Consider the following 19326-nt stretch of genomic DNA (forward strand, 5'->3'; position numbering starts at 1 on the left):
ATCAGCTGAGTGGCATTTGACTCTCCTGGGCAGCTGCCCACATGCTCATCTTGCAGGGAGCATCACTAATTGGCATGTGGTGTCCTATGAATGGTCCCATTTTAGACGAGTGAGAAGAGAGAGTAATCTCTGTGGCCCACCCATTCCCTAGCTTCTACTGAGACTGCAAACAAAGATTACAGGTTTGCTGTGTTTTGATGTAGACATACGGATCTAGGAAGCTGGATTGAAACCAGCCTGGTTATTTTAGACGTGCTGTTTAGATGCTAAAATCTTTGTCACCACTGACCTAAAATGCATTTAAGTCAGTGACTTTTATTTAAAAGTTTTTAGAGTCTATCATCAATCCCAGAGTCATCCAGTTCCTCATAGTTTTGGTATAACATGCATTTTTCCATCCCAGCTTCTGCTGTGTTCTACATAAATATTTTAGGCATATTTCTGATATCACCACATCTTTTACAATGTCATGTCAATGGTTTTCCCCGGCTCCAGCTGAAATATTTAAACTTTGTAAAAATACATGCAAAGCTCTACAATTCAGTGTTCTTCATGACAGTTCTACTTCTGCGATCCCCTGGCAAATTATCTTCTCAAAGCTCATATTGGGTGAAGCTTAAATGTGGACTTGGTTGGTGCAACTATTAACTTTTTTTTAAAATGCTTCCATAGTAAAGAAAATTTAGCTTGTGGAAACATTTTGTTTTCTGGTGACTTTTCCAAGCATAAGGCAGTCATTCGTTGGCAGTTTCAGACTTACCTGGGAGATTCTCTCAAGGTTACAGATTGTTTAATACAGTTGTAGCGCTGCGAAGAAAACATATACACTGATGTTGCCGTCTCCCTTTTGCATGTCAGAACTAAATCCAGGCCTTATCAAATGGGCTTTCATGACCATCAGGTTTGATTTTACCACTTGTGGCGACTGGCAGCTTGTAGAGAATCTGATGGTGACCAGTATCTTGGATCCTGGTTGCAAACCAGTAGAGGGCATGTCTTCACTACGGGCCAATAAATGGGCATTGATTGAACCAGAAGAGGGTCTGTTTATGGTGTCTAATATAAAATTGACCACCAAGCGCTCTCCTGTCGACTCCCATAGTCCACCAAAAGGAGGAGTGAGCAGAGTCGAGGGAGAGCCATCCATTGTTGACTTCAAGCAGATTTAAGTCTCTTGATGGTCACTTGATAATGAGTAGGACATCGAAGGCTGATCAGCCCGATTCTGGTGCAGCAGGTCTTATCACAGAAGGGACAGGTACTGATAGCTGTTCCAGGGGCTAGGGCAGTTTCTGATGCTCTTTTCTTCTCCTCCTCCTCGCCTCGTCTGCACTGTGGTGGGACCTCAAATTGTGCCACCCCTCATGGATTGCCGTTCTCATAAGTACACTGCCTTCAGTTTAAGTGGACATCCCACAGTAGTGTAGAAGAGGCCTCAGTTTAAAATACTTAAAGTTGTAAATCAAAGTGGAAGGCATCTTCTCATTTTTTCAGTACTTTCCCTCTCCTGGTCATATCTAGCTCAGGAGACGGGTTCCTATTGCCACCTTTTTGTTAGAGGGGAAGCGACACCCCAGGTCATTTCCCTGCTGACCAGCTTCTCCAACCTGCCTGCTAAGGGTCTTATTTGCGTGCTAGGTCAGGAAGAGTAAGAAAGGGTGTTGCAGCCAGGAGAAGGGTCATTCAACAGGAGAAGGGGGACAGGCTGGATTTATCTTGAGGCAAACAGTTTGTTTTCCATCTGAACTGATGGAAAATCTGAGTCACTGATTTGCAGTCCTTTTGTATGCCAAGCCCTGGTGTCCTGCTTTGCAGTTAATGGAAAAAAGCAGCTGTCAGGTTGTGTCTTTTCTGTGACCACATGACCTTTGTGTTTTGTTACTGTTGGTATGCTTTGGAGGTTATGATAAATCTGACTTTTTTAAAAAATAGCCAGCTGTTTCCCTCATTGCTTCAGAAACCCAAAGTCCACACATCAGAAGAGCACTATGTATCTCCTACCTGGACCAGATAGTATGACAATAAAAAAGCAGTCCAGTAGCACTATAAAGGATAACAAAATAATTTATTAGGTAATGAGCTTTCATGAGAGAGACCCACTTCTTCAGACCAACAAGAAGTAGGTCTGTCCCATGAAGGCTCATCACCTAATGAATTATTTTGTTGTTCTTTAAAGTGCTGCTTGACTGCTGTTTTTGTTTTGATACAATACAGACTAACACGGCTGTCTCTCTCTGAGTATAGTATGACAATGCTTTACTTTACCTCAAATATAACTTGAGGGAGAGTGAAAATTCTGCTCTTTTGCTATATAGTGACATATTGAATCTTCTAGCATAGATCATTATTCTCAAGTTAATATGGAAGATATCATAAGATATGATAGGTCTTTATATAATATTTTTACACGAGGATTTAAAAATTCATTATATAATATAACAAAAAAAAACCAAAGCAGTCCTGTAGCACCTTAAAGGCTAACAACTTTATTTATTAGGTAATGAGCTCTAGTGGGTAAGATCCACTTCATCAGGCTTTCCCACGAAAGCTCGTTACTTAATTTAAAAAAAATTGTTAGTCTTTAAAGGTGCTACAGAACTGCTTTTGTTTGTTTTTTGGGGGGAAGCTACTGATTAACACAGCTACACCCTCTGAAATTAAATAAATTCAGTTTTGCAAAACTTTTGTGGATTTTGCATTATCATTCCTCTTTTATAGATGGGGAAATCAAGACATCTGTCTGATTCTTCACTTTTTTCTACCTGTGCAAACGGAATGTGAAACTGCTATGAAAGGAGACAATTCATGTGTTTTAGACTCACCTCACATAGGTGTAAATGTTAACCCAGATGAAAGGCAGTAAAGAATCGAGCCTAGAGATAAATGACTTGCCTACAGCTACACAATGGATGTGTCTACACTACAAAATAACTTCAAAGTTGCTTACTTCGAAGTAACAGACTTCAAAGTTGAGCATCTACACACACCCTACTTAAAAGTTAAACTTCGAAGTAGGGCACTACTCCATTCCTGGGAATGGAGTAAGGACTTTGAAGTTGGGCTCCCTACTTCGAAGTTAACTTCTAAGTTAGTTCCTAGTGTAGACGCACCCATCGTGTCATTTGTAGATGCTGCAACAGAGCCCAGGAGATCTGATTTGGAAGCCCCTTTTTAAGCACTGATCTACATTTGTCCATGCTTATGCCTCCTAATTTTGTATTATTATCCCTCCTAATGCTGTCTGCAGATTTTCCCGGTGGTAAATCCTAACTGTTTTCCAAGCATGATGAAGTCAGTTTGGGTTTAAAGGCAATTGTGGGCGAAACTGGGCAAGTATGAAAAAGCAGACATGCTTGAGGCAGACAGTAACGTTTGTGTGTGTTTTCCTTGCAGCACTGCAGCGGTTTTAACAAGTTCCCTTTTCTTTGCTCCAACATGCAGAAATATTCTACATTGTGCTTAACACAGCAGCCTTATTCACAAATATTTCAGGCCTTGGTGGTGTGTGAGAGAAAAGAGGCTGAAATTTCCCTTTTTGAATTTATTTTTGTTTGCTGCAGCCCTCAAATTTGTGCATGACTACCATGAAGTTATTTGGATTTGGTGGTGCAGAAGTTACAAGTTGTTGTAGGTATTTGTTCTGGATCAGTGCTTACGCAGCACTCAGGAAAGCCAGTGTTTTCAAAGTGCCCACTAAATATGGGTTTCTCCATTTCTGAAAACCATCCCTGAGACATCTTGAGCCTCATTTTTTTCCCCCGAGGAGCTAAGAACCTTAAACAACTAGAATCAGTGACTAGTATGTGTGAAAACTACACCCAGAGTGTTCCAAAGTGGAGTTTCTAATAAGCTCCCAAATTATGTGTCCCAGAATGAACTAGATTAGGTGCAAATCCTGTGTAGGAATCTTTTGCGGGCTGTCTTTCGTTTGGGTATTCCAAGTGTAGGTCAAGAATCTGGAGAGGCTTTTCCCAGAACATACTTCCCTTTTCCTTCCTATTGTTCTCCTTTCCATTTGCGCTCCTTCCTTTCTTCCCTAGCTGCTGAAGGCATTGTGCTCTTTCCCAAATCACTATAACTGCCGCTGGTTTATTAGCGGAATCTGAGGCAGTGTCTCTTGTAAATATGGATTAGCAGAGCTGCACTATTTATCCTTCACTTTGAATCACACACGTGTGTGCCATAATTTTCTTTGCTATAGAGGACAACTAAGAGAGGCCAGTTTATCACTTTCCTTGAACCCATTTTGTTCTTTAAGCTTTCTTCCAAGGGATTGTGTTGTTTCTGCCAATGAAGAAGAATTTGGTAGTTGAAGTGGATCGATGTAAAGGGTAGCACTTTAAGCACTAAGGCTATGTCTAGATTGCCAAGAACTGTCAGCAAAAGACACGCAAATTGGGCAGCGCATTTGTGTATTGTTTGCCAACAGCTCGGTCGGGAGACGCTTTCCACACAGGGCCAAACATCGTAAAAAGCCCCTCTGCTGAGACAACACTTCTTCCTTGTGGAACGAGGCATTCGAGGACGTTGTCGGAATACTCCCGACTGGGAGATCTCTTCCGACAGATCTGCAGTCTGGACGTGCGCTCTGTCGCCAGAACCGTGCAGTCTAGACATAGCCTGACAGATGGCTAAATTCTCCCAGAGATGGGGGCAGAGTGAGGGCAACAGCTTCGCTAGATCTTACCGAGTTTGCTCAGTCCATGTGAATATGGTCGGTGTAAGCCAAGCAGCAGTTTGTGGCGGAGGTAGCAGGGGAGGCATGACCCTACGTGTCCCCTCAAACCCCGCCCCCCATCGCTTCTGAGTCATTCTGTCCAGCGTCTGAGAGTGCAAAAAATAGGCTTCAAGTCTGCTAACCCGAGGGGCCCCTAGAGCGGGACGGCTGCTGAGTCCTCTGTATTAGTGCACACCTTCCAGAGGTTCTCAAGAGCATCCAGCACATGCACACCAGGCCTGTCACTTTAGCCTGGAATATAGGTGTTCAAATTGAGACTTAGAAAAGAGGGAGGCAGAGAGCATGCACACACCCTCAAGCCTCAGCAGAGAGAACTGTTAGGGCAAAACAGAAGGTGCAAGCACATCAGTACATTTGCTAACATGCTCAGTATCGGTCCTGAGATCCAGAAAGTGTTCTAGATCAGCGTTTCTCAACTTTTTTTTTTTTTATAAAGTACCCCCCCTTTTAAAAAAAAATAGTACCCATGGATTTCTCCTGTGTACCCCTGCACCAATTAAGAAACTTGGTCCTAAAGAAATCTGAGGTCTTGAAACAAGTGCCATTCAACCTTTCCAGATTACTGTGCCCTTTTAAAGAGTCAGATTTGTTTTGATTACTACCAAGTTACACCTCACTTAACTACTTACTTACAAAAACATGCAAAAATATCACAGAAGGCTACTGAAAATGTGCTGAACTTCTGCCGTCTTACCAAATAAATGAATTGGAATAGAAATATTGTACTCACATTTCAGTGTAAGGTATATGAAGCAGTAGAAACAAGTCACTGTCTGAATGAACTTTCAGATTGTACTGGCTTCACTAGTGTTTTTTAATGTAGCCTGTTGTAAAGCTAGGCATGTACACGTACCCTTGGTTGAGAAACATTGTTTTCGGTTCAGAAGAGGTACCACAGCGGAGCTCTAAAGCTTCATGTTGGTTGTGTTGCTCCTGGGTAACGTCAGAAATATTACCAATAACAGGGTTTTATATTACAGTGATGGTCCAAAGTACGCTAGCTTACAGTATTGTCACTGCTGTTGTGGGCCTTTCCTGGCAGGCACTGTAATATTTATTTTGATAAAGGTATTGTTTGTACTCTCTCTCTAAGAGGATTTATTGAAATTCTAAGCATCTCCCTCCCAAAGCCAGGCCTGAGGGGAGCCCTTGCAGTGTTGGGCAGGCAGGAATGGCTGGTTTCATATATTTATGCTGTGAAGTCTCTGAGCCAGACCTTTGCTGTTGCTAGGACCTGCAGTTCTAATGATATGGGCTTAGACACTTAATACAGATACTCAACACAACTGGATTGTAAAGCACAAAGGCATACATTTCTGAAGCCTTTTCCCTACCCTTGTGTTTTACAGTCAAACAAGGTTCCTGTAGTGCAGCCGTCCCACGGAGTCCATCCGCTCACCCCACTCATTCCATACAGCAACGAACATTTCAGCCATGGCTCCCACTCACCACACCTGCCAGCCGACATCAACCAGAAACAAGGTAATTCTTATCGTACATAAGCCTGTTGGGGGAGGGGTCCTCGGAATGATTTAGAAGAGGGAGCAGAGGCCATCAGCTGTTGGAAGCAGAGTTGCTACGCAGCCAGTATTTCTCCAGCATGGCCAGATTCTTTAACCTGTGTCCAGTTAAAAACAAATAAATAATCATCCATGCAAACATGGAGTCCAGTGAGCAATGGGACCACAGGGCATGAACTAGTAGAAGAATTTGTTTCAGGTTTCACTCCTTGTGGATGCTCTGCACTCATGGCCAAGACGGGTTTGAACATCAAAAAGTGTGTGCCTTGATCATCCATTTTGCTTAATTCTCTGTGTAATAACTCTCTTTGTGGCCTTAGAACAGAGTCTGGAGATGATTCACCAAAGTCAACCAGAAAATGGAAAGTAACCTTTCCTTTGACTCATACCTGAACAGTTGTCAGGGCTGTCATTTTGAGAAAATAATGTTTGAAACAGGAAATATTTTGACTAACTAGGATCGGTGTCTGGTGTGTAGCTGGATTTTTTTGTGAAGGCCGTGGCCATGCATATGTGGTTGTCACACAATTTGACTATTTGGGTTTCTCTTGATTTGTTAATGTAATACATAGCAGACAGTCATCTCAGGAAGTGTATGGAAGAAAACAATAAGGAGAGGTTAGACCTGGTACTGCGAAAAGTGAATATATATGTATGAATTTATCATGAATCATTTTTGGTTGGGTGCTGGAGAGAAGCCGCAATTGCATGCTAAACTGGTGCAAGAGACTCTAAAATCTTGCAAGTTCATCCAGAGCTTTGCCAAGATTCATAAACTTTGGGAAGACCTGGGGCAGCGTTCCCGTCAAGCTGAGCATGTGGGCAGCCACCCAGGAGAAATTCAAATGTTGCCCAGTCGATTAGCAGCACCCCCACAGCCAGCAGCAGGTTTTTCTATTGGTAGTACACAGCCACACGTGCCTCAATGCACATAACAAAATGTATTCCATACATGGATGGAAATAATTACAGGTAACATTTACTGAAACTATGTCCAGAGTCAATCGAGATAAAATTCATAGCTTTGGAGCCACCTAAATTCCAGCAGGGATCTTGAGTTCATCAGAACCTGGAAGTCAGTGGAATACTCCAGGTGCTGTTCCATGCAAAGCCCTGCGTCCTGCAAATGTCCCCCGGGAGAGATAAAGAAATAAAGTATTCCACCCACACAGTATTGTTTCTCATCTTTTGGAGTGGGAGAGTGTTCTGCAATTTCATGCAACTATCACCAGCCCATGTAATCTGCATTTCTAAAGCTTCAGAGCATGTTGCAAAATTATGTGAGTTAAAACTGCTGCCCCATAATGTGCCCTCAAATAAGGGAAGTGGCTAAGAAGGCTGCTGCTGATTTGTCAGCAATTTGGTCCACATTCTGGTCTCACCAGCATTACCTTCAGTAAAGTCACACTGCTGAGACTTTACACTCATGGAACACATACCAGAATAAGTCTGGGGCTTCTTTCAGATGTCAAATTACTTGCCAGCCACCAGCATATTATAAAATCCTCAAAAATACAAAGTTAATAAATTATAACCTATTAGAAGCTCAGCTAAGGGTTAATAAGCTTGCTTGGCCCCTGAGGGAATATAAAACAATCCACTTTATTTCAGGTTACCCTTGAAAACTACTTGCAGAACACAGATCTGTGACTACTCAAGGGCCTTTGAAAGTCCCTGCCTATGAGTGTGCTTCAGGAAGCTCCTATTAGTATGTAAAGCCTACCCCAGGGACTGGAAGCTACCCTGTGTCCTTTCATTAAAATTAAGATTGGCACTGGAGCTGCTAATGGTCCCACAACATAAATCTCTGCTGAGGGCCCATGAATCTAGAGTGCTGTCCTCCTGGAGATAGGCCAAACTACATCTCCACGGGCCTCCAGCGCCAGGCCCTGATAGCTAATGCATCTCTGGAAGAATGTTTGATGTTGTCACTGGGTAACTATATGAAAGTCAGGATTGTGTTCAAGGGATCATTCATTTCACACCCTTTCACCACCAGGCATTTCCCTGGCCATATCTCACTCTTCATCACACAGACAGATGTATGCACTTTCACACACCCTCTGTAGCTCTTTCCACGAGAGACATTATCAGGCTTTCTTCCCCATGTGCCTTTTTGGAGGTAGGTACCTAAACCCTGGTTCTGTGGTTTAGTCCTGTGCCAAGTGCAGTGTTGCCAAGCAGGGTGTTTTGGTTTTCAGTTCCCTGATTCTGAAGGCAGCCATTTTGGCCTCAGTTTAGGAGCTGCTTCTTCCCAGCTGCCTCAGGCTCCAAAAGAGTCTGTCCTGAAAGCCAGGAAAATAACCCATGTATTAACCCAAGACACTGGCTACACACCCTTTCCTCTAACCACACCAGCAGTAAAGAGCACCCAGGAAATCCCAGTACCAAAGGTGAATTCCCAGCAGGCCACATGAAACAGGTTTATGGGCCCTTGACTGCCACAAAGCAGCACAAATAGGTTGTGGTGTGACAGAAAATCTGACCCTTAAAACCAAGGCCTCTCTGAAATGGAATAAACAAGGTATGTGAGGAGAAAGAGTTTTGCAAAAATATCCCTGAGGGAAGCTCATGGTAGAAGCTGAGAGTACACAACACAATGGCAGGAATCCAGGGAGAAGGAAGGCCTTACTCCTGAATGGTGCAACTGGTTATGATTACTGCGAGTGCCATAAGGAAGAGCTTATCTGAGATGGTCAGAGGTGTGGGGGGGAGAGATATGGATTAGCAACTGCTGGGATAGAACAGAAACGCAAAGCGCTGACTGGAAGGTGAGTGGGGCGGCCTGCACTTGACCCAAGCATGGTTAGAGGAGTCCTCTTATTTTCTGCCGTAGTATTTGAAGGAATTTGCTCAGCTTTTTCCCTACTGGGTGTGCCTCCCAGGTGGGACCCATGGTCATCAGAGCTCATGCTAGCCCTTTAAAAATAGCTGGCTAAACAACAAGGTCAGAGCTCCAGTCAGGTTGGAGCTTGGACTCTGAAGACACTCCCCACATGTCTGGGCTCCCAAGCTGAGCCACCCAGTTGTTTTTCACAGCTCTAGTGAGCCCTACTAGAACAAGCCTGTGGACTAAAGCTAGGAGACTCACTCCCAGATTCAGAGCAGTCACGTCCTAAGTGGTATAACCAACCCATTAAAGGAACTATTGTGCATAGGAGAAAATGATGAGATGCGTGTACCAAGTCACACTGCTGACCTGAGAATAAATGGAAGTAAATATAGGAATTGAAGACATATTGACAACCATAAACCTGGGAATGTCAGCACCTGCTCTTCCCAAATTTCCTTCTCTTACTAAAGTCTTGATCCTCTCCGTAGGTGTGCACCGTCCTTCCCAAACATCGGATATCCCTAGTTTCTACTCCCTCCCTCCCGGCGGGGTTGGACAGATAACGCCTTCTATGGGATGGTAAGTGCTGATAGTTTACCCAGGGCCTCAGCAGCTGGATTGAGCATTCTTAGCCACAGCAAGGATTTTTACTGTCTAAGACTTAAAAGCTACTTTACAAAATATTATTGACTGGTGCATCATTGGTTTACTAAAGCACGTTGCAAACACTATTTCTCTAGCCTTCACAACGGCCACAACCCTGACTCACAATGCCTGTTTCCCCTGCTCCCCATGAGGTTGGCCCCCATTTTGCAAATGAGAGGCTAAGGCTGTGCCTACACTAGGGAAAGTAAGCCAATGGCAGATACGCAATTGTAGCTACGGCAGTCTGCAGTCAACTTACCTGGCGGTCTTCACTGAAGGTCAATGGGAGAGTTTCTCCCATCGTCCTCCCTTACTCCTCATGAGATGCAAGGAGTACAGTAGTTGACCACCGACCCCAATGGATTGATTTTGCATGTCCCTACCAGAGACACGAAATCGAACCCTGAAAGATGGACCCTGAGCAGGTCGATCTTCCAGAGTACTGTAGATATAGCCTGAGACACTGAGAAGCTAAGGGATTTGTCCCAGGTGACTCAGCATCAGAGCTGGTATTAGGACTCAGGAAGGACCACTAGCTAGCTACCTTTCTACATCCTCAGATGCCTTTCCACATTAGTATTTGATGTTGCCCAGGCATTTAAAATAATACATAGTGGGAGCTGCAGAATCCATTGCTCAACCTGCTTTAGGTGTAACCAAAGCTCTTGCTCTGAGTGAGAGACTAGTTCTGTTCTAGTCTGAATTTAGCCACAGGCTGCTGTTTTTGACCATACCTAAAATCTGTGTTCTGGTTCTGCATTCAGTTCACCAGAAGCTGCCTTTCAAAAAGTGTAAAGTGGAGAAAAAACACAGTATGGCAGAGAACTGTTTCAGTGGGCTGCAAAGAATGATTGCTCAGCCAACAGCAGGATGTGTGCATCCTGACATGATCTGGTGAAATCTTGCATTCTGAGCAGCCCCAAGACACGTGTGTGTATGATTAAAACTGAGTGACTTTGAATATACACAGGAACCAGATCTGGGGAGTTGAGAGATGCCATTTTTGCATGATCTCTTTTCAGATGAAATTACCATTTTCAGTCAAGGCCCTCACCAGTTCCTGGTAATATATTGGACTTATAGAGACTTGAGGCAAGATTTACAGTTGTAGGCTGAGTTTGGGAACATAGGTCCCTGCCCATTGGCACTGGGGAATCTTAATGTGAAATCAATGGACAGCAGTGTACAAATAACAATTTCCTGCCTGTGGCTTTGGCAGAACCCTGGTGTAGACTTTTAGTATCTTAAAATGAGAAAGGGGGAACAATTAAAGAACAATGTGAAGTGTTAACTAGATTTTTCTTTATTGACGCAGTGTTCCAAAGAACAGAGACTGAGGCCAGGCTTACAATTTATGTTTGGCCGAGAGAAGATTAAATTTTGCTCTCTCCCCTAAACCTTCAAGAAAGTGCAGCAGGTTTAACTCCTCAAACAATGATTCCTCATCAGGCTAGCCAGACAGACTATAGGAGTGAGTGTGCTGTGACATGAAAGAAAAGCTGGAGAAAAAGCAGCTATTCTGCCAAATGCACAGCCTGCTCAGAGAATAGGAAGCTGTTATAGGCAGCCTACTTAAGAGAGAAAAATCTGTTTCCCAAAGAGTTGGTTTGTTTGTTTGTTTGTCAGACAGGAAGTTTATTCTGCTGACAGCCACTACAGCATCTGGCAGGATTTGGCACTTTTAACCAAGTTAGTCAGGCGAGTTCATTAAATGAGTAATGAAACCAATATGGTAAGAAAAATAGCCCCGTGCATGAGAGATCAGCAAACCTTAAAATTAGCATGTTTACAAACAGCAAAATGTGCTAGAGACTTTCTTCTTCCTTAAGAGTTGTCTGCTTGAAATTTACAAAAAATTCTATAAAACACTTTCTTAAATTTTAGTTTGATGCTTATTTTTCAAAATCTCTTGGGAACAGAAACACACTAAGCTCCAGTAGGTTTCAAGCTTGGCTTCCCCCAGAGGAATGATGAGTCTCCCAAAGGAAGCCTGAACTGCCTCTGCGTTATGTAGAGGTAATTTCTACTTGAGAAGTGCTTAGAAGCAAACATGTGCCTACTTGAGCCCTTTAGCATGTTTACAACCCCAATGTTTTACTGCATGGGATGAAGTGAGTTGTTGCAACTCACCGAAGTTTACGCCATAATAGCATGGTTAGTGCCACTGGACTCCTTGTTAGGCTGTTTCAGCCAAACAACATAGCTACCTCTGAAATACATCTGCAGAACACATCAGCACTGCAGGGAAGCATGACTGACGTTTTCGGATGCTTCATCAAAGAGATAGGTCACCAGTTTTGGCTTATACAGAGGTTTGGTGCTTAAATAATGTGAAAACTAATTGTGCAGGAAAAGAAATGCTGCAGAGACTCCTTGTGCCTATAACTAGCTCTGTGGTATGTGGACAGTTCTTAATGTTCACTGTTCTGGAATGAAGCTGACTTCAAACGCCAAGCGGTATTAATACAGGAAGCAGCTTTTCCTTAGCAAGTGGTGTAACAAGAGTTCAGCAAAAATGGTCTTTGTTCCTCCTGAGCATGTCGAGAAGAGGAGCTGCAATAACTCTCTCTTTAATTAGCTGGGACGACAGTCAGGAACTTAGAATAAAAATGAATTATAGCCCAGTCCAGTGAGTTTGATCGCTGGAGCCTGACAACACACCTTCCTTGTAAACTGTGTCATTTGCACAGCTCCCTAGCTGAACTGTGCACTAAGTTTGCTGGTGTCTGGTGTCCCTTGTCCAAGAGTAGTCGTCTCCTTGCGAGGTGATAAAATCTTTCATTGTACATTCCCTGAGATCATGGATTGGTTTTGCAATTGAATTAATTTGCATGTCAAAATCACTTTGGATAAAGGCTTCAGTGCCATGATCCTTTTACATTTGGATATCTCGGACCCTGGAGTAATGAATGTCGCTTCTGGATTAACTTTGAATGTTTTCTCGCCCGGGGGGCAGGAATGTTAAACTTCAAACATTATTTTGGTTTCCTGATCTATTGTAGCACTTGGCTGTTTGTTGACATGTTTATACACCACTAACTTCTAAGCAGTGTGAGAGGGATTTCTGTTTGGCAAATTATAAACAGAGCAGGCCAGTTCCCAACCATGTGCACTAACTTTAATACAGGCTTTTTAGATTTCATCAAGCTGACACACAGTAGTTCACTGAGTGGCACAAACAAACCTTGTTCTTCCAGGTTTTGGGGGTAAGTACCATGATTCTCTAGTTATGGCTCTTTGGGGCAGGGGCTGTGATTACCTCTGTCCAAATAGCACGAAGCACAATGCAATTCCAGTCCTCTGGAATCTTCAGTGATAATAATGACACTTGTTTTCAGAAGGCTGTTAATGCACAGCACCTCTGCCAATCATGTTCGATAGCAATAGTCATAATAATTAATTATTAGAATTTAGAATAGATGCCTCAGTTTTCTTGTGCTCGAAAAACTCTGTTTCTTTGGGTTTGAAACTTCATGCCCAATTTTAAGCAAGGGGTGACAGTTTTTGGAACGTGTGTAGAAAATCAGTTCTGACAGGCAGGTTTTAACCCATCTGAGCATGGGAAAAAAAGTGTTTTTTTTTCCATTATTGAAGAACATTACTCTGAGGCTATATTTATACTGCAGGGTTTTTTCAGAAATAACATGTCAGCATTCTAGCACTGAACTGAGTTCTTTCTGGAAAGACTGTTCACACTGCAAGAGCATTTTGAAATGGAGCGTTCGTGCTAGAGAGCCTAATTTCAAAATCAGTGCAATGATGGGATGCCTCCGTGGAGGCCAGTTAAGGCACAACCTCTGCTTAATACACACTTAGTCAATTTCCGAATTGAAATGGGGGGTCAGCAAAAGTAGTTCATTTTGGTGGTGGTACTATTTTGAGTTAAATGTCCTGTTATTCCCGAATAATAAGATTTTCAGTGTGGAAGAAGAGCTTTTTTCCTCCCCCATGCAGGAAAAGCCAAAAAGTGTAGAAAAGCCCAACACTTGCATGCTAGTCATTCCAAAATAGCTTTGATTTTCCAACTTGGCACATCCTGAGTAAGGAATATAAGTATTACTTCATTTGAACAAATATATGACTGCACCCTCAGCTAGTGCAAATCCACATAGCTCTATTGAAGTCAGAATCCTCCACTGAATTCAGTGGAGCTGCACCACTTGAGTGTTTGTCTCCTACATTTAATTTTCCTTACCAGCTGCAAAAGATCTGCCAAAGCATGTTACTCCAGTCATCCCAGGGTGCAAATATTTGATTGGTTGATCCTTTCTCCTAATCACCAGAGTGGGAGTGAAGCAGATTTTGAACTTGGCAGTTCATCTTGGTATTTTGCTCCACAATTTTCTAGGCCTCGTAAATACCTTCTCAGTTAGGGTGTGCGCTGCTGAACAATTTGTCCCTATAGTAATAACCAACTTGAACCTGTAGTCTTGATACCTGTCTAGCAGATTAACCCGTTAGAGCTACGGATGCAATAAGATCACAAAATGCTTCCATATTTTTCGCCATTAACTGGATGGTTTGAATCCATCTGCATGATCTCCTGCACGGAGATCGGAAAAGAATGTCTGCTACAAGCATCTGTCTAGCTACCGGAGCAACTGAGGCATTCACATCAAGGAGCAACAGTGTGGCCAACTGTAGAGGATATTTTTTAGGAAAAAACACGCAGATGTAGATGCTTTATAGACTCTTTCTTCCTGATCCCAGGCAGAGCCAGTCTGTCTATCCGCTCCCGTCATGTGGATTTAGACAGCCGTATTCATCAGCGCTCTCTGCTGGGGCTACTTTCTCCAGGTAAGTATGAGCTGTGTGAGACATGACAGCAGCTCTGCTGGTCTCGCAGCTTGCAGTTTGTGCCATACAAGCTTGCAGCAGACTGCAGCCATCCAGGGAGGGGCTCTCAAGCTTTCAGGTGGCAGGAGCAGGGAAAGAATTTTGCATTTAGACAAGTGTCTGTAAAATCATAAAACATTGTTTTGCCAAGGAAAAGCTAACTTTTGATCAATCAGTATAAAGATCAGATATAAAAAACATCCCCCACTATCAATGTTATAAAGTTTGAACAAGGTCCTGGTTTAGATACCTTTGCCTGCAATCCTTACTGGCGACAGAAATATTCCTTTCCTCAGTGTGACAGATGGAGTTATGTTCTGAGGAGACTAACATCTTTTACTGGCTCTGTCATAAAGCAGGCAGAAAGTCTGATCACGACAGGTGATTTTTTATTTGTCCCCATGATTGCAAGAGTTAAACATCTTGAGCCTTTTAAATTCTATGGCTCCTGCTGCACTTCCTTACATTTCAGTACAGGTTGAACTTCTCTAGTCCAGCACCCTTGGGACCTGACTGGTGCCAAACAAGGGAATTTGACAAACCCTTCAAGGTCAATATTGTTTAGCAGCATTACCACCACTTCCACAGCTTAATGGGTTTTTACAAGAGATTTAGGGGTAAATTACAACTAAATAACAGCACACTGAGAACCAGAACGGGTGGCTATAAACAAACTTTATGGGACCATGGGAAACTTGGCCACACCTATGGTAAGGGGTCATCCAGCTAACTAAAATCATGCCAGATTATGGATGTTGCTGGACGAGAGCGTGATGGATTTGAGAGGTTCAACCTGGAGGAGGAGGAGTTGAAACTATTTCTTTGTTGATCCCTCTTAAAACCAACCCAGAGAACACCTAGGGACAGGTGCTTGGTGGGTATAGACCAGTGTAGTTCAGTTGGCCTCAGTGCCCTCTGCCTGTTTAGAGCAACTAAAGATCTATCCACTAGAACAACAAATCTGACATTTAGAGCAAGTTACATTCTGCGCCACAAGCCCAGGACATTTGAGTATTGCCACCTCCCTCTCTTCTCCATATGTTACCCTGGCAGATTTGAGCCCGCTAGGCCTAACTCCACCTTCATATACACATGCACGTTTCCTATTGATGGCACTGTATTGCAAGTTGCCCCATAAGTGTGGGTTTGTCCCACAGTTACGTTGTACTAGAGCACTTACAAACATGTTTGGACAAAATTGTGAAGAGTTCCTTACAAGCACTTGTATTCGTCCTTTAGCCGAGAGCAAGCCCCTCTGCTCCTGCTAGTTGCTTCAGCTACAGTAGCTTCAGCCCCATGGATGTTTGTGCAAGCAACATTTGTTCATGTCTCCAGCTTTTGCTTTTTGCTCCAGCTATGCGTTGTCATGATACATAAGGGATAATGTTCAAAACTGTTACTGAAGCCATTTCCCAGGGATTTATCCCTGAAAATGTAGCGGGAAAATAGACAACCACATTCTTAGTTTTCTGTCATGCTGCCTGCGGCAACTTCTCCTGCCCGAGCATCTACATGTAAAGTTTACAGGCCTCCTTGGTTGCCCACAAGTCTTGTTTGCTGTTGGCATTTCCACCTATATAATAGGGTGGGACAAGGTTTGCAATTCCACAGAGAAGAAAGAGCACCTTGTTGAGTACGGCTCAAGCTCCACACTGTGGCCAATGAATCAAATCACACATCATCCTATGTGTGTGACAACATCTGCCATGAGCTGTTGTTTATCTCCCAGAAGAACTCTTACTGTCTCAAACTCCAGCCAGAAAGTGGCAAGCTTGGCAAAGCTCTACTGGCTATAACCTCAAAAACCTCTACAGAACAAATGAAGTTTGTCGGCTAGTAAGACTGCTTGTGATCTCGTTTCTGTCTTGGTGGATAACGTTGCTGAGTGATGGGTGCACCTCCAAGGGTTGCAGTTCAATTCACGCTAAGAATTATGCATTTTCTGTTAAAAAAATAATATAGGTGTGTGGTCAACCTAACTCAGATCCCACTGTTGGCATAGTTTAGAGTTTTGCTGTAACGTTAACAAAAATGTGGTCCATGACAACTGAAATCCGAAAATGCCTTTTTAAAAGCTGTTGATCTATATAAGAACAGATTACATTGCAGAGTAATTTTTTTACAAAAACCCCATGGAATCTGAATGCCTTTCCTAATCTTTTCTGCCACCAGTCTGGCTACTAAGTTATCCACTCATCCACTGTTGTCGTGACAGAGGATTGCTCAGCAAGGATACACTGGTAGATAAAGCCAAGGAAAAGTCTCAAAGATCCAAAGCAAAACACACACACCTCCCCTTTGTTTTCAATTGATTCAGAAAATTTAGGGCAGGAGTGGTAATGGAAAAGTCCTGGGTTAGGCTTGGCACATCCACAGAACCGCCGTACCTACATGGACTCATTGTTATTTCAGGAAGAATAGTAGCAGAAAGATAGCTGTGTTAGTCTATATTCTATCAAAACAAAAAAGCAGTCCAGTAGCACCTTAAAGACTAACAGAATAATTTATTAGGCGATGCGCTTTCGTGGGACAGACCCACCTCTTCAGACCATAGCCATACCAGAACAGACTGGTATGACTATGGTCTGAAGAGGTGGGTCTGTCCCATAAAAGCTCACCACCTAATAAATTATTCTGTTAGTCTTTAAAGTGCTACTGCACTGCCTTTTTGTTTTTATTTCAGGACGAATTATTTCCTTATGAAATTTCTTAGCTGCATAAGATAAGGGATGTGTCAGCTGTCTGCTTTCTTTACTTCTGCTTAGCATTTGTTCCTGTGAGTCAAAAACAATGCAAAGACTGCCATCTAGTGAGCAAAGCTGTGTTCTCCATCTGCCTGATGAGAGTATGGCTGGAAAGTGCTGCATCCAGCCACCCCTTTCCCTGTTCATCTGGCAGTTAACATGCTGCAGATGGGTCTGCCTCCCATATTTGAATCTTCCTTTAAGAGGGGAATCCATCTATTGTCCTCTGTTGCAGGTTTACACATCCCCTGATGCTGAGTTCTGGAATGCATACCACTGGAATCCCTCACCCAGCCATAGTGCCCCACTCTGGGAAACAAGAAATGGAGCATTACGACCGGAGCATGTAAGTCACCAAGTCTTGAGACAAGGGTAGGGCTATAATAGAATCATGGAATACTAGCAATGGAAGGGACCTCGAGAGGCCATCAAAACCACTTGCCTGTACTCACAGCAGGACCAGGCCCCATATAGATAAGTGTTTCTTAAACTGTTTTAGACTGCAGAACACCAAACTATATATACATATTTTAATATGAGAAAAACCTATGTGAATTCTCTGTAAAAATTGTAGTCGGACAAAAAAAAAAAACCCCACAAACAGCAACATATACAGCAAAAACAAAATGAAATAATTTCATCTGGTGTCATGCAGAGTCACTTCTTCATTGTTATCTGGTTTTAATAACAGAAAATAGATCTCTTCAGTGTATTTTTCCAAATGCTCGCGGCACATCTGTGAGTTGTTCATGCAACACCAGTGTTCCATGGAACATAGTTTAAGAAACACTGCTCTAGATCGTCTCTGACAGGTACTTGTGTAATGTGCGCGTAAGCATCTCTCATGCTTGGAGATTCCGCAACCTCCCTCGTCAATTTATTCCAGTCCTTAGCCACCCTGACAGAAAATTTTTCCTAATGTCCAACCTAAACCTCCCATACTGCAATTTAAGCTCATTGATGATAGGACAAGAAACAGAGGTGAAGGAGAATAAATGATCAAAATGGTTATAGGGGTTATTCCCAGTCTCCGTTATTCCTCTGTTTATGTGGGGGGCGACACTTTGGGTGTCAAAACTCTGCAGAGACCAGATATGGAATGTCTGTAGCTCTTGTCAATTTGACAAGCAAGATTGGTGGCACTATGCAGTTGCCTCAACAATTGAAAGGTGCCAGAATAATGATGGGCAGGATCATTAAAGGGTCTACTCCCCAATTTGCAGTCTAGGTATGAGGTCAAGTGTTTCAGTATTTATTTTTTATTTTATTTAATAATAATATTAACATAAGTTGATATTAATAGTACCTTCATGGGAATCAATGTCTTCTAACTACTGTTCAGTTACAATAGCTGAGATGCAAGAGCATGACTGTTACTGACTGTTGTTTCCTTCCTGGCAAGGAAACCCCAACCAGAACCAAAGAGAGAGAAGGAAGCCAAGAAGCCCACTATCAAGAAGCCCCTGAATGCTTTCATGTTGTATATGAAAGAAATGCGGGCAAAAGTCATCGCTGAGTGCACCCTGAAAGAAAGTGCCGCTATTAATCAGATTTTAGGAAGGAGGGTAAGAGTGAAGAAAAGAACGTCTTTCATCCTTCTGAGCAAGGCTTCTTCTCACACAGAGAAGCAACTGAGTGGCTACTTGATTAAACTATTACTGCAGAGGCTGTGGGCAGATTAGCGTTTCTTAAAATCGGGTCTGTGTACTAGCCACTCCACAGAATAAAACGTATGCATGAGCAAACAGGAGTGATCGGGGTGTTTAACACTAGAGGGATAAAGGCCATGGGAAGGTGTCTACCTTACTAAGTGCTCTTTAACAACATTTACAAACTACGGTACAGCCCGTTTTCTGATAATCACTCCCCAGCCCTGTGGCAGCGGGCAGCCCATCCCAGGGGAGCTGGCCCTCCACCCACTCCGATTATCTGACATTTCTGGCTATTTGACCATCCATTGGTCTGGTTTATGTCAGATAATCAGGGTTTCATTGTACCAGGATAGGTGCC

At 43.0% G+C, this 19326-nt stretch overlaps 1 protein-coding gene across 8 annotated transcripts in view; it reads left to right on the plus strand.

The window, feature by feature from the left end:
- TCF7 (transcription factor 7) overlaps nucleotides 1–19326 on the plus strand; it is a 142257-nt gene that overhangs the window by 93394 nt on the left and 29537 nt on the right. For 5 of the 8 annotated variants that reach the window (XM_075010085.1, XM_075010086.1, XM_075010093.1 and 2 more), the window contains exons 4-8: nucleotides 6088–6220; nucleotides 9580–9670; nucleotides 14447–14533; nucleotides 17552–17662; nucleotides 18719–18881. In XM_075010085.1, the coding sequence (XP_074866186.1) occupies nucleotides 6088–6220; nucleotides 9580–9670; nucleotides 14447–14533; nucleotides 17552–17662; nucleotides 18719–18881 (585 nt within the window). The remainder of the gene's footprint in view (nucleotides 1–6087; nucleotides 6221–9579; nucleotides 9671–14446; nucleotides 14534–17551; nucleotides 17663–18718; nucleotides 18882–19326) is intronic. The other 3 variants (XM_075010087.1, XM_075010091.1, XM_075010095.1) reach the window with 1 other exon arrangement.

This window comes from Carettochelys insculpta, chromosome 15 (genome assembly GCF_033958435.1).
Source record: "Carettochelys insculpta isolate YL-2023 chromosome 15, ASM3395843v1, whole genome shotgun sequence".
NCBI classification, from domain to species: domain Eukaryota; kingdom Metazoa; phylum Chordata; order Testudines; family Carettochelyidae; genus Carettochelys; species Carettochelys insculpta.